Source organism: Onychostruthus taczanowskii, unplaced genomic scaffold (assembly GCF_017590055.1).
Source record: "Onychostruthus taczanowskii isolate IOZ18803 unplaced genomic scaffold, ASM1759005v1 scaffold92, whole genome shotgun sequence".
NCBI lineage: Eukaryota > Metazoa > Chordata > Aves > Passeriformes > Passeridae > Onychostruthus > Onychostruthus taczanowskii.
Window position 1 is genome coordinate 1,340,114 of NW_024507213.1, and position 23,725 is coordinate 1,363,838.

At 41.9% G+C, this 23,725-nt stretch overlaps 1 protein-coding gene across 1 annotated transcript in view; it reads left to right on the top strand.

Annotated features, from left to right (window-relative positions):
- Window positions 1-23,725, top strand: part of VCAN (versican) — a 99,839-nt gene that overhangs the window by 5,397 nt on the left and 70,717 nt on the right. Inside the window, exons 2-5 of the mRNA XM_041426631.1 lie at window positions 2,688-2,763; window positions 7,424-7,795; window positions 18,368-18,542; window positions 19,094-19,221. Coding sequence (XP_041282565.1) covers window positions 2,694-2,763; window positions 7,424-7,795; window positions 18,368-18,542; window positions 19,094-19,221 — 745 coding nt within the window. The 5' untranslated portion in view covers window positions 2,688-2,693. The remainder of the gene's footprint in view (window positions 1-2,687; window positions 2,764-7,423; window positions 7,796-18,367; window positions 18,543-19,093; window positions 19,222-23,725) is intronic.

Consider the following 23,725-nt stretch of genomic DNA (forward strand, 5'->3'; position numbering starts at 1 on the left):
GTCTGGAGCATGAAAACCAACCCTCAGGTGTGGAGGGTTGTGTGGGAGTCACATTCCTGACCCTTAGGGCTGAACATCACACCATTCTCCCCAGGGTTTTCATTGCTTGAGTGAGCATTTCAGGATAAAGAAGATTTTATAAAAAGTCAGAAGGTGGTTTTCCAAGAGTCAGGTAGGGATTTTTGGTGAATGTCTCATATTAAGCTTTGTGCTCAACCAAAAGTGCAATTTTTTTTGGAGCTATCCAAGCCCTTGGTGCAGCAGGTGTAATCCCTGCCCTACTCCGTAAAAGGCTAGGAGCCATCACATCCAGAAATGTTCTGTTCCCATGGATACGTTGAAAATTGCCTTTCCACAGTCGCCTTTCTGTTTTCATCTGTCCCTGTGGGTGTGTGTGTTGTGTTTGGTGACTGGAAGCGTAGCAGCAGGGTTTGTGTTCTTACCAAACGTGGAAGCACTTGTGTTATGACAGCAATTGCAGTGGACTTCCAAGGGCAACATGCTTCCACTGACACGTGCCAAGCACCCAGGTATGCCAGGTCAGAGCCAGGGAAGTGGGCCAGGTGCAAAATGCAACCAGCTCTGTTTAGGTGCAACACCCCCATTGTCGTGAAAAAGAAAATACTTTGTTCTTTCTCTTGTCAGGTTTCTTTGATTCCCTTGATTCTGGTCCCAAAAGCCAAGGTTGCCTTCAGGGGAAGGAGGGAGATAAAACTTATGGGTAAACATGGAGAGCTAAACTTGTAAACATTCTGTTCTGGACCTTGGCTTCGCTGTGGATGCAGGCAGTGTGTGACGCAGGGGAGCACATGTGGGCAGCACATCTCAGAAGGTCTGGAGCCACTGAGCTCTCACAGGGGCCAGAACTTTGTCTGGCAGGCAGGTCCTTCACTCAGCACCTTGGAAGGTGGAGAATTCTTCCAGTCAGTCTTCTTTTCATGCTCTCATCAGAGCTCTTGTGTTACCAAAGGAGCTTCACTGCAGTGGTTTTGGTGCTTGAGGCTTCCAGCATTCTTGGGATACAAGGGTTGCTTGAAGGTCCTTCTGCACATCTGTAGGCTCAGGCTGACATCACATTTTCTTTTAATTGTTTGTTTATCTAAGCAAGCCTGTGACTGTATTTCAGAGCTGATCCTTTGCATTCAGAGGTCTTGGATGTCTGCAGCTCTGGTCTTGTGCAACCTCTCACTCATAACAGCCTTCTACGGGGAGTTTGCACCAGGGCACAGTATGGAATTTAAAAGTTAGCTAATAAATAGTCACTTCTGTTTTCTTCACATGCAGCTTGGCTTGTGTAAATGTAGGAAGAGATAAAAGTCTGGCCGAGTGGTTTTGGGGGTAGGTGTTAGGGTCTTCCTAAGAAGTTTTATGGCATGAAGGACTTCAACTGAATGAAGTCCCGGTTCTAGTTTGGGACTCAGTTGTGAAAAGTGCAAAGTCCATGAAGTTCATGTTGCAAAATAAGTGATATCACACTCTACACTCAGCTGTCCTGAATGGCTGCAGCAGAGATGGGGCGTCCTTGGCAGCGTGCAGCCTGCTCTGTGGAAAGCAGCTGCATTTCTCCCTCCACGCCCAGGGAATAGGTTGTAGCACATGTTTCCCTGTGCAGCTAGCTGGCTCTGACCATCCATGTAGAGGGAATGAAAGGCTCTGGGGTTTTCAGCCCTGTTGGGTGGGAATTCTGAACTTGCCTCACTGGAAAGGCTTGGTTGGAGATGTTTTGCGTCTTTCCCGTGCTGCTCAGACGTTTACAGGATGTGTGCCAGTTCACACAGACTCCTGTGGAGTTTGGGCTGCAGCTGTGAGCTGTGCAGAGAGCTCTGAGGTTGAACACGTCACCAGGAGTTTTCTGAAGTTGCCTCTCTGTGTGTCTTTGCTGTCATGTTCAGTGCAGCCTGTGGAGTTTTTAACAGTGGAAGTTTTAAATTGTACATGTGTGCAGTGCAGGTTCCATGATTACAACACAGACAGGTACATATCTATTAAATCTCTCCTTCACTGATCCTTAAGGCAGTTCAACTGCACGCTCTCTTGAACAGGAAAAAACTGTCAGCTTGGTTATTTGCCCTAGTGAAGAGCTCAGGCAGAGATTTTGCAGCAATATCAGGAAAATCAAGGTAGTGATAAAAATTTGTCAGTGGTTGGACAAATTGCTGCTGAAAGTAATTTATTATGCTGGGATGTTCATAGCACATGCATGTAACTGTATGGCTGAGGGACTATTTATAAACCCTTTGTAGTCATTGGTGTTTGTGTGTCTTGCAATGCTTTTGTAACTTTGGGGATATTTACAGGTTCAACGTGTGTAACTATGAACAGAAATGAAAACTGAGAAATAATGTTGTGAACATGCAATTTATTATTGTCTACATATGATACATGTGAAGAGCTTTCCAGCTGTTGGATGGTGGAGCCTGTAAAGGAAAGTGAGACAAAACCAAAGGGAACTGACATGTCAGAGAATCACTCAGGTCTCAACAACCTGAAACCCATTACAAATCTGTATTCCATGGAGGCTCATGGTCATTATAACAACTCTCCACCATAAATTGCTAAATCAAAATGCCTTGAAAGCAGGAAGGACTGCTCTGATACCAATGACAAATACTGATGTGCTAAGTTACAACATTTGCTAAGGACACAGTGCAATACTAACCACTTGCTCCTTTGTTCTTCATTTCTAGGTCAAGATGTTGTTAAGTATAAAAAGTATCTTATGGATGTACTCTACGTTAGTTATAACATATATGCTACCTAAAGGTAAGTCTTCTGTACATAGAACATTTCATTAAAATGAATTTAGTGATCTAATTGGTAGGGCATTTCACAGGACTGAGGAGACAGCCCAAACTCAGGAAATTGTCTTTCTTTGCCCCTGCAATACTGCACCCTGTCACTAATTTTGTTTCTGTGTTCTCCTCAAGACATTAATAATTTATTCCTGTTGTGCTTGGGCTGCCATGAGCTAAGCTGGGGCAGATCCCTTGGCTGCTGGGGTCTTTAGCAAGGAGGTGTTAGAGCAGCTGCAGGTTTGGGTGGAAAGGAAGGAGCCCTTACTACCTCTCTTGGTGATTACATGCCAAGACTGAAGTATGTATCCATGTGTGGTTGCCCTGGTTATTTGAAAGTTTGGGTCATGCCTTCAGTATGGAAAATATCCCAACAGCTGCTACAGACTCACAAAATTGGGAAAACAGCTTTCCCAAGTCTCAAAGGAAGATTTTTCTTTATTTTCTTTCTCTCTTATTTCCAGGTACTCCTCAAACTGATTTTTGCCTTTGGGAAATCAAATTTACTACTTTTTTTTTTCCCACCTATCTGGAACACTATTGCTAGTAACATGTTTAAATAGTCTTAATGATAAAGACAAGGACTGATTCATTAGTGGAACCAATTAAAAAAAAGGATAATAGATTTAGATTGGCTATGAGGAAGGAGGGTCTGGATCAAACCACAGACCTGACTCACTGCCTTGAACAAATGCAGATTCAGGGATACAGGGGTTGAGAGGGCAGCAGTCTTAAGTGGGGAGGAGTTACATGGATCCTTGGAGTTGTAGAGTGTGGGATGGCATCTTTACATGTCTTCTCACTTACTCCACCTTTTATTGCATCATAAATGGTTCATTTATCTCCAGAGTGGAATTTTTGGTACTTGGGAGATTTTTATGAATGTCCCATTCTTTGGAATGTAGATCAGGCTGTGACCCAGCCTGGGGTTTACTTTTTAAGTCGGGGGCCATTCTTTTGGCCTACAGACTAGTAACCATTTTCAAACAATGGCCATGGTAAGGAGGACAAGGATGAAAACATTTTTGTTTTTCATGAATTGATCTAAATCATCATCCCAAAGAATCTGTGGCATCAACTCATGTCCATATCTTTTGTAGAAAAGGCAGTTGGTGCAATAATATTTTTAAGAATGAATGTTGGAAGACTACACACAATCTTTATAAGTACAGCTTCTGTTTAAAAATACTCTAAAAATAGAATGTATCTCAGCATTCTGAGAGATAGACACCCTACATTTCAACATTTTCTTTTTGAATCCTTAGTTTGGATTTAAAATTGAAGCCTTTAAATCTTTTGTGAAACACCAATTCCCAAGTTATCACTGTTGTGGGCCTTGTGGTTATAATCGACACTGGAGTTTTTCCTACCTGCTTTGGGTGGCCATTTGTGGTGTTGAGCTCTGCAGCTGAGATTTACATTTGCCTGGCTCCTTGTGAGTGTCTTGTAGACTATAACATTAATTTTTCATCATTCTGTGTGTCCTTCTTTTATTCTCCTTGCTCAGACCACAAACCACCTAAGTAAAGGACTCAGGTTATTGTTGGGTCTCAGTCTGTTACCTTTCAGTGTTTCCTACAAGTTTCACTCATTTTAATTCATTATTATCTTCACTAAAAGACTGGTGGTTAATGAAAAAGCTTCTCCTAGGCTCAGTGCTAGCAGCTAGATTGACAAAACACACAATTTCAGTGATCCTTTCTATTTCTGCTGCTAGACAGGGCAATATACCATATGTCCCAGCAGGTTGTTGATGAACTGAAAAATGACATGCAACATTTTTTTTTTCCCTCATAAATTTATCTAAAAATAAATAGAATATTTTATTCTTTAAGCATGTGGGATTTATCTGCATAGTCAGTAGCAACATTCTGTTCAGCTAAACTCAATTATGTGGCAAATTCACTCCTCCAAGCAGTGTCACTCCATGCAGGGCACTCTTTTCTTCAGACTCCTTGTCCACTGGAGACCTATTGGCCTGGTCATTGTGGTTAATGTGATACAGAAGGGCAGAATTCTGTCCTTTTAAAAAATTATCTAGACTCCTACTTTAAGGATTTTGTACACATTTACCACAGAACAAGTGTGCACATTTTGGAGAAAGAGACTTTGTTCTCAAGCAAGAATTCCTTTCTTCCTACCTCAAAAGGAAGACATCCAGCTGTGTGTCATTGGCCTATCACCATTCCATTGATAGGGGCTGACATGGAATATAAGCTTATCAGAAATACTAAAGGGGGTAAAAAAAGGGTTATGTGGATTAATATGAGATACTGATAACTTCTGCATTGGTCAGTAAATTCTGCTACCCTAGCTAATTTGGTGTGCTGCAAGACATCAAGCTTTTTGGACCTGTGCAGGAACATCACTTAGTCTTGTATTTCAGATATTATGTCAGCCAAATATTTTCTTTTTCTGTAGGAAAAAACCTCCTCCTCCTCCTTTCTCCTTCTCCTCTTCCTCTTTTTCCTCTTCCTTCTTCTCCTCCTTCTTCTTGTCTTCTCCTTCTTCCCTCTCCTTGCCACAACAAATCGTTTTTTGTAAAGTGTGGTATAATGCTTTCTAAAGTTGGGCAGAACTGCAGCTCCACAGAATCTTCTGTTCTGGGAAGCAGCACAGTTTAGGCTGGATCTAGTTTTCATATCAGGATGAAATGTGTTGTTTGCCAAGGCTTCCAGCTGGCTGATGTGAGGACACAAATTTTAAAGGGAGGAAATTTCCTCAGGGTTCAGCGCTGATATTCCAGATCACTCTTAATCATAAACAGTGTTCTTACAAAGTTTTTTAAAGTTCTGTCAGTCAGTATAATTATAATTTAGTCATTCTTCAATTAAGAAGAAAGTTCCTGTAAGGTGTACAGATGACAAGAGATCATAATAAATTCTAAATATTTTGAGACTGATTTTAATCTCCCACCTGTGCAATTTGGCAGTAATTCCATCGCAACTGATAGAACTCAGAATTCATTCTATTTCTTTATCTCTAACCACTGTAGCTCTGTGAAGTTTCAACAAAATAAAGGCAATATAACAGATCTCTGGTTTCATCAGCTTTGATGCCATCATTTTGACTCTTTTTTAATTGTGTGCCCAAGGAATTCTAGTTGGGTAGGTATGGATGAAAAGGACCCAAGAACTTAATTCAGAATTCTGTGTCTTCTCTGTCAGCCCATTTTTCTCTTTTTCTGGCTAGTCCTTTATTATTAAAATGCTTGGGCATTAAGCAGATGACTCTTGTATTGAACCCATTTTGATAATACCATTAAGACTTTGTCCTGTGGAAAATCACCTGTCTCTGTTAAAAAATCAGGTTAATGAGCAGCTTTTCTTTTTTCTTCCATTTTCCTTTTTTCCCCCATTTCTTTTTTCTGTTTTCTTTCTTCTTTTTTTTCCATTTTTTTTTCTTTTTCTTCCTCATCTTTTTTCTCTTCCCTTTTTGCTACTCTTCTTTAATTCTCTCCCTCTGCTCACCTTTCCATCCTACTCTCCAATCTTCTACTCCTTATGGAGAGATTATACTTTTTATCATAGATAAACAGATAATTTTCATGTGCTGGTGTCTCCTGTTTCATGTATCACTCTGTTGATGGCTATTATTAAGTTCTTATATTTCTAAGCTTTATAAATCCCAACTCCTTTCAAAATAATGATGCCTATGCTCTACCTTTCAAAAATGTTAGAGAGAAGGACTGTGAAAGAGGTAAAACAGTTACTGTTGAGCATCAGCTTTTAATCTTCATTAAGCCATTACGTGTGATGAAATAACATCACATAAAAAAGGCAAATCCATCAGAAACCCTCTTTTCAGTCACAGTGTGCAGCTTGGATGAACAGTAGTCAACTTCCCCCTCAGGATATTGTCAGATGGAAGCATTTCACTCTGAAATGTTTGCAGCTGGAGATACCATAAAAAATGATAAAAGTCCTGATCATGTCAAGTCTGAGCCAAGTAGGGACTTTCTGCGTGCTTTACTTCTTCCTTTGCTTTTACATCCTGAAATATTTCATTTCTGCAATGTGTTAAAGGCCCGGAGGCTACAAGGAAGCAACTTTGAAAGAGTGGCTATTTGGGAGACTCTCAATGGAAAGGCTTTTGTTTCAGCACGTGTGCAATAAAAAGATTTAACCCCTGAGAGAACAGTGGGGTCAGGGGTGACAGGGCTGCAAAGCCATGGGCTGTGTTTCCTTCTGAGGACAGGAACAGCTGCCCTGAGGTGAGGCAAGGTGTGAACTCCAGCAGCTCAGGGTTTTGGCCAGTGAGGTAACTCATAATTTTCCCTCAGAGTGGTCTTCCTCCTGTGAATTGAAGAAATAGCTCTTACAGTTCATCTGTCACCTAAAATTTCAGACCAGTTCCCAAATTGACCATAACAAATGGAGAAAATGAATCAGAATGAAAGTTTCCCAAAGAGAAACGTGCCCAATCATCAGCCTCAGATGTACCAAGATTGATACAAACTCTTTTTTCAGCTTGTACTCCCCAGTCCTGTTACAAATCAAGTAAGGTTCATGGATTTCAGGCTTTGGATTAGTGAATCATTAGTTAACAATGAAATATATCTGTTTCTGATTTTGCTGTTACATTAACGTGATTTCTCCTTTCTCTCTCCTCGCTCTCTCCCCTTTTTCTAGTTAAAGCAGAAAAAAAAACCCTGGTCAAGGGATCTCTCTCTGGAACTTCAGTCCTGCCGTGCTTCTTTTCAACCACACCCACCATATCCTCCAGCTACGCTGCCGAGTACCTCCGGATCAAATGGTCCAAGGTGGAACTGGACAAAAGCGGCAAGGACGCCAAGGAAACCACGGTCCTGGTGGCCCAGAATGGCAACATCAAAATAGGCCAGAGCTACAAGGACAGGGTGTCTGTCCCCAGCCACTCCGAGGAGAGCGGGGACGCCTCGCTGACCTTCTCCAAGCTGCGCGCCAGCGACGCCGGGGTCTATCGCTGCGACGTCATGTACGGAGTGGAGGACACGCAGGGCATCGTCTCTCTGGCTGTTGAGGGTAAGGATTTGTCTGTTTCGTTCCTAGCCAGCAGTGGTTCCAGTTAAAGCAGCGAAACTTGGTGATTAACACAAAACTAGAGAGGATTTGCAGCAGTGTCTTTAGGCATTTACCCTTTGAGCCGGGTGGAAAGAAGGAACTTATGATGGAAAGGATGAAAATTTAGGATGGAAAAAAGCCACTGAAGCTGTGGTTGGCCTGTCCTGATGTCCCAAACTATGCAAGCAAAAGTGGGAACCACTCTTTCAGGGAAAGATCATCAAGCATGAAGGAAGTGCCTTCTTTTTGCCCAGTAATAAATTTTGGATGGGCAAAAGAAAAACTCATCTGTGAGAAGCTGCACGAAAAGAAGTAGGGGAGGTGTTTGCTAAATGTGGGACAGGCAGTGATAACAGTTTGCTTGCCATCTCTGTCAGGAAATAGTCTCCAAAACTGTGAGAGGGAGAAGTCTATGTGTTGAGAGACAGAAGAGACAGGAGTTTCAGAACAGTTGATGCTGGAGAAGACATCTAAGATTATCAAGTCCAAGCACCAACCCAGCACTGCCATGTTCACTACTAACTCAGGTCCCCAAATGCCACATTAAAGCATTTTTGGAACTCTCTTAGGGCTGATGACATCCCCACTTCCCTGGGAAGTGTATTTCAATGTCTGATCACTCTTTCAGTGAAGTTTATAAATTCCTGGTGCCCACCCTGAGCTGCCCTGGCCCAGCCTGAGGCCGTTCCCTCTCCTCCTGTCCCTGTTCCTGGGAGCACAGCCCGACCCCCCGGCTGTCCCCTCCTGGCAGGAGCTGTGCAGAGCCACAAGGGCCCCCTGAGCCTCCTTTTCTCCAGGCTCAGCCCCTTCCCAGCTCCCTCAGCCTCTCCTGGGGCTGCAGCCCCTCAATTTGTTGCTGTGGGTGGCCCAGAGCTGCCCCTGGGATCTGAGGTGCTCCCTCAGCAGTGCCAGCACAGCAACAGTCACTGCCCCACGGCTGGCACAGCCCAGGGGCCATCGGCTCTTGGCCACCTGGGCACCCTGGGCTCTGTCCAGCTGCTGTCACAACCCTCCAGGGCCTGTCCCAGCCCCTCTGCTCCATCCTGGAGCGGTCAATGGGTTTAAGCAGAACCAAAGAGTGAGTGGCCAAAGCAGCATGTGATGTGTGGGTGTTTCTGCCCTCGGAACCCGCTCGGGGATCATGGCACAGAGACTGCTCCAGTGCCCGTCGGGCTGGCACTGAGCCTGACCTAACAGGCTGTGCTGAAAGGCAGGGCATTAACCCAGGCTCTGTGCCATGCACAGGCATGTTCTGGACCCAGGTTTCTGCCTGTGCTTAGAACAACGCTGAGCTCTGTGGATGGATCTCCTCATAGGAGCCTTGCTTTGGGCCCTGCCTTGCTCACCCCTTTGCAGCTTGGTGTTTTTTGGAAGTTCAGTATTTACTCAGGTGAATGAATCCCAAAACAAACATTAATATCTGCTGCTGGAAATCATGGCTTTGTCTAGGGCTTTTTTGGTGAGCTTAATACTGTATTGTTCTTCCAATCTGCCTAACCTAATATGAACAGTCTGTTGGCGTTGATTCAACAGAAGGATTTGAAGGTGTGGCCTTAATTTGGAAATACAATAAATCAGTGTAGCCATTAATGTCTGCATAACTTCATAAACTGTTAGGTCCTGATGACAAAAGCAAAAGAAATCCTGGTTTGAACATTACTTTTCATAACGAGTGTACCTGGCATTCCTTACCCCTTTTCAAGTGTTCCCTTGACTACATATCTATATCCAGGAGCTGCAGATGTTTATGACAATAAAATATCAGATGATTTATGGTGATACTGTAGCTTTTGTAGTTGCTGCTCCTGCAAAAACACTGCAAAGTGTTGATCTGATTAGATTTATGATTTTACCTCAGTGAAAACTTCACAGGCTCCATTTTCTTTCTGCAAGTGTTCTTTTCCATGACTGCTTTAGTGTCAGAATTTCAGGAGAGGAAAAAAGCTAAGTCTTGATCCAAGTGGAAAATTGGTTTGCTAGACCGTCATTTGTGCCATCCATTCTCAGTTTTCTCCATTATGTAAACAAATGACATTTATTAGACTCATAAGAACTTCATGTGAATGTTGCTGCTCAAATCTTCTGCTCTATTCTTTATGGTTTCTTGTGATTTCAGCTTTTATTAATAAACCAAAAAAAAAAAACCATTAGTCCCAAACACAAATTATCTCTGCTGTTTCTTTTTGAACCTGCACCTCAGAGTGACACCATTTGAGAAGACTGTTCTCCCCCTTTGTTCATCCTGTCCTGACTGGGGTGCAGGGAGATATTTCCATGTTAACTGAGCTAATTCCAGAGCTGAGGGATAGCCTGGTTCAGCACTGTGCTTTGGTCAGCTCTCCTGGGTGGAGCTGGGGCTGCTGAAGCTCTGGTAAAATTATCAACAGTTTTTTTTTTATTCTTCTCATTTTATGCTCAAATTAAGTAGGCCAAAACTTTTTGGGAGAGTTCTACTGAAGCAGATGTAATTTTACTTTTGCCATTATGATGAATTTATAGTTTGGGGTATTTTTTTATGCTTCTTTGGGTATTTTTAAACCAATTCAGAACTTTTGTTCTAGGTATTTTCAGGGTTTCTATTTGTTTTATGGACATTACCTAATCAGAAACTTTCAAACAAAAAGCATAATGCAACATCAATGAAGATAAGATTAGACAGCTGGCCTGCTTGTTTTTCAAATTAACCTTTGTAATGTAATAGATAGCTGGGAAAGATAACTTGAATAAAATTACTGTAATTGCCATTTCTCTCCTTTAGGTATGCTGGGAATACAAAACTGCTATTGAACACACTGTGCATCAAATGAATGTATTTTACCAGTGATGGAATGTATTGTGAACGAAAAGTGGGATTTCTGAGGAAGCATAATTTTCTCAGTAGCATACAGATTTCCCCAGGTTAAGCTGAATAGTGAATATTAGTCATTGAAAGTAGAACTTCTAATGCCTAATTATTTATTTTGGCTGGGTCTCAAGCCCAAGACTGTACAAAAGTTGTAACTGTGAACCTATTTTTTTTTTCTGTTTAGCTATCACAACAGACAAATTTGATAACTTGTATGCAAATATCCAGTTAATTTGCTGGTTTAGATGCCAAACGAACTTCTGAAGTCAGATTCATATGTTATTAGCAACAAACTGTTCAGACAAAAGATCTGGCTGTCCCAGAGTCCTATTCCAATGAAAGCAGCTGATATCAAAGAGCAAACTGAAACACTCAACCCTGTTGCTGTCAGAGACATGTCACCCATGGAATTATCCACACAGAGACTTTTGTTATTCTATCCTGAACAACATGGCTTTGGTTTTTCCCATTTGTTTTTTGAATGTCTTCAGATTTTTATTATCCATGGGTGGACTCCTGGTTAAGCCATGACTTAACCACAGCTGGTTATCTTAGTTATCATTCACTGGGAAGACACATTTCATCACACACATTGCCTTTGTCTCTGCAGTGCATATTTCTGCTACATCATTTTTTGACAGGTGAAAGTTTTCTAAGGAATGACAGGATCTTGGAAATTGATGTAATTCTCTGGCCTTCCTTTGCCTTGGTTGTAGGAATTAATGATGCCAGCTACTTGGGTATCAATAGCTGCTTATATTTGGAAATAGATGATCTTTAAGGTTCCTTCCATCCCAAACCATTTCATGATTCTGTCTCAGAGACATCACCAAGACACTGTGAGTTCACATGGGATCTTTTGTCTGCTGAGCAGTGCTTGGCTGTGTGCACATCAAACAGAGATCAAATATTTTGATCTGAGATCTGTTTAAATGTCTCATCTTAGATCAAAAAACATGAATTGGCTTGTTTAATTCTAGGGAAGTGAGCAGTTGTGTTCTGGCTGGGGTGGCTCCGTGTGCACGGCCCTGGGGATCTGGGAAAGTCATGGCTAAGTGTAGGAGCAGCATGACACGTTGGGTTACTTGATCCAGTTTTCCTTTGGCATTGCAAATCTCCATGTTACGTGCTGAGCCTTGAGTCCAAACCCAGCAGAGAACACCCATCCACAGGGGCCAGGTGCTCTCCACACTTCACCCCTGAGATAAGGGTTTTGCGTTTTGCACTTGGTGAGGGTGTAAGAGGGAGGAGGGAAACAATTTTAGCCCACCAAGGAAGTTTGGGGCAGCCAGGTGCCTGCCTTACTCATTATTCAGGCCTGAAGGGCTGTCCTTGGGGCAGGCAGCTCTGCAGGATCACTGGAAGGGCACTTTCCTCACACTGGATACCCCCTTTCCTGTTATTAATCATGGAGAATGCTTTCCTGACACCCTGGTTGCTGCTATAATTACACTGACTTCCCAGACAGGGATATTTTGTGGTCAAAATGGATCTAACAGCATGGCAGTGTTAGGTGCTTCAGTTTCTCACAAGGAGAGGAATGAAGAATCTTAGAATATTTGGAGTTGGAAGGGACCCACTGGGATATTCCAAGTCCAGTCCTGGATATGCAGAACAAGTCATTCATACTAATTTTCACTTCCACATGTTTTCTTCTCTGCCTGCTGTGCAGAGAAGAAAATTTGGAGGAGAATTCCTCCAAATTTTTCCCTTTGTCTCAGGAGCAACTCTTCCTTTGTAAGCATTTTCACTTCCACGTGTTTTCTTCTCTGCCTGCTGTGCACATTCCTCCAAATTTTTCCCTTTGTCTCAGGAGCAACTCTTCCTTTGTAAGATTCTGTAATTTCATCTCTGCAGTGTTTTTTGCTTTTCTTCTAACCTTTCTTGCTGTTAGTAAGCCCACAATTCAAACTGCCTCACACTGGGAGTCCTTGGCCTCTCAGGTTTTGGATATTCCTGGGTGAGGTAAGCTCTCTGCATTAAATATCCCTGGTCACCAGTTAGGGAGATTTATAGATTACTCTTTTAGACTCAACTTGTAACCTTTAGGCAAAGCTACCTTGGGTGAGTTGAATTCCAGGAAGGATTTTAAAAAAAGTATTGCTGCACCTCTCTGTGTCCACATTTATTCCTTCTTTCTAGTTGTAATGAAGCCCACTTTTATAAAATACCTTTGAGCTACCTTGTAAAAATCTGACCTAGAAATGAAATGACACAGTACTTTTCATTCTGGAACATTTCTGAATGTTCAGTGAAATGCTTGTTTTGTGTGGGGCTACTAAGAGGAACATGTATCACTCAATGTATTCAATATTAAGTAGTCAGAACAAACATTCAGTGAAATACTTGTTTTGTGTGGTGCTATGATACTGGGCAATTAAGAGGAACATGTATCACTCAATGTATTCAATATTAAGTAGTCAGAACAAACCACTCATTTGAGCTGATTTTTTGTTCCCCTCCTTGGAGATAATTGGATTTAAAGGGATCAAAGTGGCAAACAGGATCCTTCTAGTTTACTTACTCTTTTGTTATAGCTCCTCAGTGAATATTTTTCTGCCAAAAGTGAGAACACTTTATTCTTTTCTAACTGATATTTTGGGAATTCACTCTTTTCATGGGCCTCATTTTCTCAGTTTCTGTTTGATTCTACTGCAAATCTGAAAGACTTCTTTTTTCCCCCCAATTTTTTTTTTTGGTGTATTTTCTTTTTAAAAGCCTGTAAAGACAATCCCAGGCTTAAGATACTGATCTTTTTAATGGAAAGAAACAAGAATTAGGGAGGCAGCAGTAGATGGTAATTCACATTTTCATTTTTATGCAAACCTGTCTTTCCTGCAAGCATTATAATGATAATAAATGAAAGTTGTTTCTGATGTGGGAACCCTGCCACTGAGAGATTGTGTGCTGACAACCTAATTGATCTATTCTCTCTGCAGCAGAAATCCCCTTCTTTATCTCTTAAGTAGGCATTTGAAGAGGTGCTTTTACCTAATCTTTCAGACTTACCTGTCTTGAAACCTTACCACCTCTTGATGTTGAACTTCCGTGTAAATTATCACGGGCTGCTGCATTTTCCAGCTGGTTTTTTACTCTCCTGCCTAATGGATCCCGAGGAATCTTCCTGACAAGGGAAGAGCACAGTCGGTGTGGGCCATCAAAGGATGGCAAAGGAAAATTTATTTCTGAGTGGTAAAGACCCAGGATCTACATGCAAGGCGTGCCAGGAAGAAGGAAGGAAATGTTCCGGCCAAGCTGCTGTGTTTCTCTTGTGGATTTGGGAGCATGGCAGCCTCTGGTTGGACAGGCTGGGGTGGCTCTGGATGCAGGAGCTGTGGTGGGAGAGACATAAAGGCTAAAACCACAGCGAAGTTCAACACTGATCCTTTCTCTCCTTAATTATCTGGAGCTGTTGGAGGGTCCCTGTGCCCCTCCACCTGTGTGCTGTGGGGATGGGCACAAACATCCTGGTGCCTGGCCCTGGAGAGCCCTGGCAGGGCAGGGGGAAGGCACTTTCCCTCTCCACCGTGGGCTCCCTGAGGCGTTTGGCAAGGCGAGCCTCTGCTTCTCAGGTTGCCAAAGCCCAAGACAGGCGTCAGAAGATGGGTGCAAAGCCTAGAGAGAGACGCACAAACGAATTGTTCATGCAGAGGGCTGGAAATGCTGCCCTATTCCCTCCTTTCATACAGCGCTCAGCCCTGTAAACCCGTGTTTTTGGGGTGTATTTGTAATGTAAATTGCCTTCTGCATTAAGCCCAGGGAGGATGTGAACAGTGATCTGAACTGTGTGGTAGCTCTGGCGCTGGGCTGGGGGTTATTTCAGGGGTCTGCAACACAGTGTCCAAGGTCTGAAGACAAAAATTAACAGGATAACAAGCGCTGCCATCACAATCTTTTCCCTTTAGGTATTTGCTGCGTGAGGCAGCTTCTGAGGTTCAGGGTTTCTGCTGCCACATCCAACCCTGCATGAGGCAGCAGCGTGAGCTCACTGGTGAAAGTGAACTATAATTTATTAGCCATACCAGGAGCTAATAAACTAGCTTCCCCTGCAGTTCCACAGGGTTCTGATGCATGATACACAATAAAGCTGCAACCCAAAGGGGTGTAACCACAGAACCGGGCTCTTACCCGTGGAAAACCCTTGTCTGTTAAAGATTAAATGCTTCACATTTTTATTTTCTGGTCTCAGACGTGAGATAAACGAGAAAAGACGTTCACCCTTGCTCTGACAGAAGTGAATTTTAGATGCTACAAATTGCTTTCCTGTGAGTGCTCTTTCTTGCTGCTACTCCTTCCTGTAATTACACTGACTTTGTTTGCCAGATGTTCAGTGACAACATTATACCGCTGTAGTCTGTTTTCCAGTTGCTTTATTTGTTCCAAGGACAACTCCTTTCTTGCCTTTTCTTTCGGGGAGGAAATAGACAAAGGCGGGGGGAAAAAAATCCTTTACAAATGTTTTAAAGTGCAAAGACCGGGACAATGGGTTTCCCCCCTCTCTCTGTCTAACTGAAACAATGAAAGTCCTGCACTTTAATCTTCTTAGCCCCAGGGGTCTTCTAATTATTGCAGCTGTTGCACAGGCTTATGCATAGTGAGTCCTCCTTTCCATTCATCTTTGAGGCTCTTTCATGTCCATCAGCTCCTCGCTGGAAATGGAGGAGCCTCCAGCTCTGAGAATAGGTGAAGTTTACCTTGTGGATCAGGGCGAGGAGAACAAAGCATTCCCCGAGTTCCTTTCCAGGATTTACAAATGACCAAAGGCTCGTCTTTGCCTCGGCGAAATCCACTTTAAATTGGCTGGGATTTTAACTCTTTGGTCCTGCCTTGTTCAGGTGTCACGCCGGCTCTGCCAGGGTAGGAAGGGCAGTGGTGCTTCCAACATGGAAAAAAAAAAAAGGAAGGAATGAGAGGTGAAATAGCTCGTTGTGGAAAATGAACTCATATGTTTAAGCAGCAGGAAACTTAAAAAAAAATAAAAATACAGCTTTAAGATATATGTTGCCATCCCCTCTAAGGTAGCAAACCTTTTGGTGGCTGCACTGAGAAACAGAAACTCCTGTGCCGAGTTTGAAGTCTTATACTTAAGTCACTTAAGCAATTTTGCAAAACAATTATAAAAAAGACAAGTATTCCAAATTCACACAAAATACATTTTAATTAGGATTAAAGCAACAAACTGAATTAACAAATTTCTTCATGTAATTGGACGTTTATGACTCAGCATCAAATATGCTTTATTGCAGAAATGCCATTGTTATAAGAAAGAAAGTTTTAAAATGTTTGTTTATGTTAAAGAATAACAAATAGACTAGCCAGATGCACAGGTTGTGACTCTTATTATGGGTTCACAGTTGTGAAATAGGGTAAATATTTTATCTGCTTCTGTTGGGTGCTCTGTAAAAGTTACCCATTTTTAAATTTTAGATCCAGAACACCAAGCAGGCCTCCTGAAATCCTTTATTTATTTACTACTGTACTAATAATATAACAATCCTCATTTATACCAGCAGGTGTTCTGCTCACAGTTTCAACCACTGCTGCTAAATTCCAAATATATTAAAAATCAATATTTTTATGCATACCTCATGCTAAAAATATATATATATATAAATCTCCAGATAATATTTTTTTGTGATTTTAAGGTTTAAATGCTGATGTTGGCTATCTCTGTGTGCTGGGGTGTGAGGCTGTGGGGAACAGGGTGTCCCCCATCCCCACAAAGCACTCCTTTGGCTCCCAGCACAGGATGAAGATGCCCTTTGGAAGCTGTCCCTGTTCTCTGCTTGTTCTTGAAATCTGCCCAGAAATTGTTTGGAACGGTGTTGTGGGGCCTGAGCCAAATAATGCAGTGAAATAACCTAACAATTTAACACCCTTAATGACTGAATTTCAGGCACCTGGAAAGTTTAATGTAATGATACAAACACAGACATAATTTCCCAGGGTGTATTCTTCACTTGTCACTGTTGCCAAACAACACTTGGATCCATTTGGAGCTGAAATTACACTGTTGTTTGGAAGAAGCTGTTTGTGATAGGTTTTGTCAGCTCTGAAAGGCATTTTATGGGGATGCTGGTGGTCTGCAAGCTTCCACTTAGTGGCTGCAGCTGGTGTGTGACTCCCTATTAAATGATGAAATATGGGGATTCCCAGCCTTTCCACTTTTATTTCCTGTTTCTCTGCGAGTGGCTTTGCTTAAACAAAAAAAAAAAAAAGAATGTCTGATGGCTGAGTAGTTTTCAGATAATATTTTCTGTATTAATTTCTTAGTGAGTCATGACAAGAAGGAAAATGGCCATATGGAGATTTTTAATGACTGGCAAGACTTTGTCTTCATGAGAAAAAGATTTCTAAATACACTGGAAATTCTTGCATCAACAATTTGCTAAGTGACCTGTGTTTCTATTTGCTTGTGAGCTAGCAGATTTTCTTTATCTTTCAACAATGCTCTAATAGCAAAGACTTGTAAAATTAGTTATTGCTACAATATTACTATTTTCCCAAACTATATTACAGTATGCTGTTTCCTCATCATGAAGTACTCCAGTAAAACCATCAGAGAAAGGGAACATTTAATGGTTTTGGGGCTTGTTTTGTTTTGTTTTGTTTCCATTCTCTGGAGGCTTTATGGTGTTGAAACACTTCTGAGGATTTTAGAGTGCAATTAGATATTGCAAGGGGCATGCCTTTGTAAAAGACAGTGGTAATAAGGGGAAATGATTTTGTAAGGTGGGATGCCACTTCAGTGCCCTTTATGGTTTGTTCTAACTGTTGTCAGATTCAGTGGGAATTGTGTGTGTGTAGAAAACAAAATGTGGCTTCCAGACAGATCCTGCTGTAAACAAAACCATTGTCACATCAGGCCTCCCTCTCCAAAGGCCTGACATGCTCCAGAAGCTGCTGAAATTGTCAAGGTCCTTTTCAGAACCAGAAAAATCCCAAAGAAAATCATGCTTTGTTTTGTTTTGTACCTTTTGCGGAGTGTGCAGGAAAATACGGCTATGGAAAATTGACCAAAATCATATAGTGATAAATTATATATTTGTAGTGATCTTTGATATGTAGAAAGAGACACCAGGCCCATCACTGCTTAGAAAATCTGCTTCAAAAAAGCAGATTTTTGGGGGTATTTTGTCATTACTGGTAGCAGCCACTAGAGGGAACATAATTTATACTGTAATATCTCAACTTTTTGTACTATTTTTCATTCTGCCCACCTGTTTTCTGCATTGTGACATCACCTAGGTGAGGTGATGGCTGCAGAAACAACCCAAAATGTGCCACTGGCAGGGGATTTTTGGGTTTTGGAGTGGTGATGGCTGCAGAAACAGCACAAAATGTGCCACTAACTGGGGATTTTGGGTTTTGGAGTGGTGATGGCTTCAGAAACAACACAAAAGGTGCCACTAACACGGGTTTTTGGGTTACAGAGTGGTGATGGTTGTGGAAACAACCCAAAAAGTGCCAGTGCCAGGGGTTTTTTGGGTTTCAGAGTGGTGATGGCTACAGAAAAATCCTAAGATGTGCCACTGATGGGTTTTTTGAGTTATAGAGTGGTGATGGCTTCAGAAACAACACAAAAAGTGCCAGTGCCAGGGGATTTTTGGGTTTTGAAGTGGTGATGGCTGCAGAAACAACCCAAAATGTGCCACTGATGGGTTGTTTTTTTTTTTTTTGCCTTCCAGGTGTTGTGTTTCACTACCGGGCTGCCACGAGCAGGTACACCCTGAATTTCACACAGGCTCACCAGACCTGCCGGGACAACGGCGCCGTCATGGCCAGCCCAGAGCAGCTGAAAGCAGCCTACGAGGATGGCTTTGAGCAGTGTGATGCTGGATGGGTGTCTGACCAGACTGTCAGGTGAGGCTTTCAAAATGCCCCTTCACCTTTTTACCCGATATTTGTGTGCCTGGCCTGTGCAGACCTCAACTGTTGTTTTGACATAATTGATGCCTTGGAGTGGCTGCCTGGAACAAAGGCTGGATAAGATTAATAGAATAAAGTGGGCATTTATTAAAGGCCTTCAATAGGTGCAGCTTGGGCAGTCAGGAGCCTCCCAGAGGCTGCACCCAAGATGGACAATGGTCATGAACTTTTCCCACAATTATAAGTTTGGTCCATTTACATTTCAGGGGTTAATCCTCCAACTGCAGCTTCAGGTGATGAATAATTTCCCCCCAGTTTGCTCCCCACAGTTCACTTTTGTTTATACCTTCAGGGCCTGAGGCTGTAGGGTGCCCTTGGGTTTCAGGCCCAGAGGGATTGTGTTGTCTGACCCAAATGTGAAGAACACTCACAGGAACTACCACTCTATTTGGACTTTAAAGTTATACCCTAAAGTAGTACAGGATTTGAAAAATATACAAGATGAAATCCTAAGAGTCATAATGATAAATTTTCTGCATTTCCAGGTATCCAATTAGACATCCAAGAGTTGGCTGCTTTGGAGATAAGATGGGAAAGAAAGGAGTCCGGACATACGGGCGCCGCTTCCCTAACGAGACTTACGATGTTTACTGCTACGTGGAGCACATGGAAGGTGAGATGGGTCTGCAAAGCCTGGAAGTGCACTGCAAGGCTTAAAAAGTGACTGGGGAGCCTGATGTGGAAGAGCAGAGAGGGAGAAAATTCCATTTAAAATAGGTTTTGGCTGCTCTGGATCTGAAGGGAATTGCCAAATGGAGGGAACCTACATTTTGTGGTCTTGTAGGTCCTAATTAAAGGCCAGTGTGGAGTCTGCAGTCAGGGTTCAAGCTGCCTATAGTTAGTGCAGTAGATCTCACAAATGTTGCTGCTGAAGTGTCTTATTTTTTGAAAGTTATATAAAAGTATTTTCAAAGAAATGTATTTAATGTTTGAGAAACTATGTATGCTATATATAAGTACATACAAAGATAGATGTAATATATGTGCTAACTGTATTACAGTTCATAAAGTATGTAATTAAGTCTTTTTATGTGTTCATGGCATAAAATTAGACAGCTATTGAATTGCCATCTACGTTTAATAGTATCTTTTTAATAATGGGTCATCTCAGATTCAGATAGAAACAAATCAGAAAAAAACTTTGTAGTTTCTGGGCCTAGTTTAGTAAAATTATTACAGAGATACTTTGCAACCAGGACTAAAGTCTATTTTCCACTTACTACAGTGGCCTGAGTGTGTCACAATGCTGCCTGTTTGACAGTTTTTTATTCCATGCCAGTTCCACAGTTCTTTTCTGAAAAACCCCCTGATAATTCCTAACTAAACATCCTCAGGGATGGTCCTTGGCTGTTACACATTTAATTTAGTGCTCTTAAAGTCAGCAAGCAGAACAATAAATTAGCCTTGGCTCTGAGCAAGCCTCCCTTTGTAGGTGTACATATATTTTTAAAAAGTAATTGCAAAATACAGGTGCTCAGTGTTTGTTTCTAATCTGTTTTAGATTAGGTCATGCAAATTTTTCTCCTGCTGGTGACTTACAGAGATTTTAGTTATTGAAATCAGTAAGTGTTTTATTTCTAGTAGCTGAAAATCTGTCCTAGCCACCTTGGAGATTTATGCAATACAAGCAACACAGGTTGTTGCAAAGCCTCCAGAAAATATATATGCTTGAGAATTTCTAACTTGAACTTGAAAATTAAGTGACAGAATTTTCATAGTGCATTTCATTGTCTTAATTTTAGTTATGTCCCATTTACATCTGTCAGTGAGCAGCACCTGTGAACGTCTACAATTGATGACATTTGATCCTCCATCAGTACTTGATGGGATTGGATTCTGAATCTCCTCTAAATCAGTGCTTTTTATTTCAGTTTGTGTCTTTCCTAGCCTAAAAAAGAAGGTTTAGTCAAAAACATAAAATGTATCATTCTTGGGTGAAGAACAATCTCTTGCTCTTTTCCCTGTTCAAGAACAGAGAAGTGTAACTAATACAGAGCAGATTGTCCTGGGTGCATGTGAGCCAGCAGTTTCTCAGGGTCAAAATTTGTCACTAGACTTTCAAAAATAGAGCTTAGGTCAAAACTGAAGCATTTTTCACTGAGTCTGATGGTCTCTGCTTGGAACAACCTGGAACGAGACTGGTGTGTGGTTCAAAGAAGCTGCAGTGACTTTGCAGTCCTCATGGATGAAAATGCACAGGTCCTCAATTTCTCATGGACATGAATAGGTTCTTTGTTATAAAATGTAATTTGCCAAGGTTTATGACCCTGTTTCCCTCTTGGGATGCACCTACACTTCTGTCCCACTGTTGTGGCCTGTCAGCTGGACGGTGGTGACATGATCTTCTTGTATATGAAAACATCCAGATTTTAACAAATATATAAACTAGAGCACAATATTGTAGAGATTTGGTTCATTACATTGCATTCATTATATTGAACAAGTTTAATGTCAGGTTATTATAATAGCTAGCCAAAGACATTCCCCAACTTTTCCCTTTTGTTGTTTTTGGGGTTTTTTTTATTTGTTTGGTTTGGGTTCCTTTTGTTTGTTTTGTTTGTTTTATTTCGGTTTGGGTATTTTTGGTTGGTTGGTTGTCTTGTTTTTTGGTTTTTGTGTGTATGTGAGAGAGATTTTATTATTTTCTCATTCTCTCAGAAGTTTTTAAATTATCAGGAGTGTGACAACAACTTCTACGACCTCCAGGAGGAGTTTATAGGTGTAGGGCATAGAAACAGTGTAGGTAGGTTCTGCTGACATGCAGGAGTTAAATCACTCTGTTTGGATGAGTTAAATTACTCTGTTTTGATGATTACTCTGCAGATGCTGAGGAAAAGACACCACGCCACATCCTAGTGTGTAGTGCAGGATAAACCATTCCTCAGTGCCTTCACAGAAACTTGAGCCTCTGAGCCAGACTCCCTTTTCCAGGTGGGGCTGAGGAGCCAAGGTGGCTTTGTCTGTGTAACAGGAGCAGTTTCTGTCAGGACAGAGGTTAATTTCGAGTGAAGAGGAGCTTGTTAGAAGATACACAGCATCTGTGAGTTTATACTTCAGAGCAACTCACCCACAGAAGATGGAAATTTAGAATGTCAGTGGGGTTATTGGAAAGTTGAACTAAACTAGATTGCTGTGTTGGTAGAGAACTTACAGGTTAAGAGCTAAAATTGTGCCAGATTTCTGATGGCCCTGTTCACCAAAGGTTGATCGTGCAAGGTGTGATCTTTAGCTTAATTTGTAGCAAAATGAATCCATGGCACTTAGGGTGTGCTTAAATACAGCTTTTTCCATGTGAATTTTAAAGTTCATATCTGTGTACCCTGCCCTGCTTCAATGCCAAATCTATTAGACTTGCTTGCACTAAAGAGGTCCTTATTTGGAGGGTCTGTGTCAGTGGAATGACTATTCATGGCACAAGCCTGATTAATGATGTCAAAATTTGGGCTATAATGAGGGTGTCACCATGGAAGTCATTGAACACTTATTGGTCTGTTGGCTGCTGTTGGTGTGTTACCCCAGAAGGCCATAAATGGTGGTGGGAATTCTTGCAATACATTTTAAAATAAATGTGCATTGAATTTGCAGTACTAATTTGGGTATTTGCACTGAGGATTTGTAGGAGCAACTCCATCTCGATTTTATTCCTTTTTGGCTGTGTGGAATCAGGAAGTTAGCCAGAGACATGGATTTCTCCTTAAATCACAAACTATTAGCTTAAATTGAAACCAGTTATCTAGGCTAACTCTTGCCATTTCCTTGTTCTGAGGAAAGCCAGAAAGATTAAAGACTGCACAATTCTAATTTAAATAGTATGAGTTTTGCTGCAATAGTCAGAAGAATAACTGTGGGAAGGATTGAAAATTTCTGAGCTCCTGGAGATAAAAATGAGAACCTGGAGTCAAAGTATCATTAAAAAGGTACTAGGCATGGTGTTTTGTTACAAACTGTTTTACATTCCTCATAGTTCATCACTTATTTCAGTGTACCAAGCACTAACAGAAACATTTGGGTACTTTTAGCTGCAGGAAGCAGTTTATGAGTAAAGATTTTAAAGTGACTGAGCTGCACAGGTTTGGGTGAGGATCCCTTAACACCACCAGCCGAAGGGGTGTCTCCTGTGGTGTAATGGAGATGGAGATGGGTGGTGGGTGAGGAAGAGTTTGAATTCTTCAGACCAGCAGCGTGTGGTTGCTTTGGCAGCACTGTGGTGTCAGAGATGGAGATAGAGCCACCACCAAAGCCCAGTGGTGGAGTGAGTTTGTGCCGAGCCAAAGCACAAACCACCCCGACAGGATTGTCTCCTGGCCAGAACCCCATCAGAGCCCATGTATGCCTGACAAGCCCCCCTCGTGTGCAGATGGGGCCCTCACGCTAGCAGAGTTATTTTTGGGGTGTCTGTGGGGAAGATTGTACAGCCCTCCTTCCATGCACCACCTCCCCCCCACAGTGAGCGCAGGGAAGAAGGATAAAAACCAAAACCAGATGTCCTTGGAATATTTTCCACCTACTCTCATGCGGTTTTGCTGTTGTCATGGAAATTTCTGTGAGAATGATAGTCATAATTGAAGGAGTATTAGTCTAAAATGTGGCCTCAGGTGAGAAGTTTCTTCTGTGTTTTGGGCAGCTAAAGATCTTCTCTGGGGTCTATTCTGATTCTGGAGCAACTGGATTAGGTTTCACAGCTAGGACACAGAGAAAATAATGTTTTTTTCTCTAGTTCAGGGCCTGTGGTGGAATTATGAGCCTTTCCATTAAACTGGACACTTATCCAGCCTTGGATTGTGTGACGTCATGCAGGGTTAAGTTCTCAAGAGGTTTCCTGTTCAGCCAAGGGGTCTGCACAGAATAGACTCAAGACATTCAGGAAAGTTTAGTTAAATCATTGCTGCTGTGCATCAAAAGGAATCAACTGACTTGTTCTGACGTGCAAGAGAAAATGACTTCTTCATCTTGTCCAGCCTTCTGCTTTAAAGTTGAACCAAGCTGCTTAGATGCTTGTGGTTTTCCAGCCCTGCAGAGTGGTTTTGGTAATTAGTGACTTTTTTAAGGACACCTTTTTATTACCCTGTTGTGTCAGAGAACCAGCCCTGAGCAGCACAGAAAGAGAGGAGGGAGGT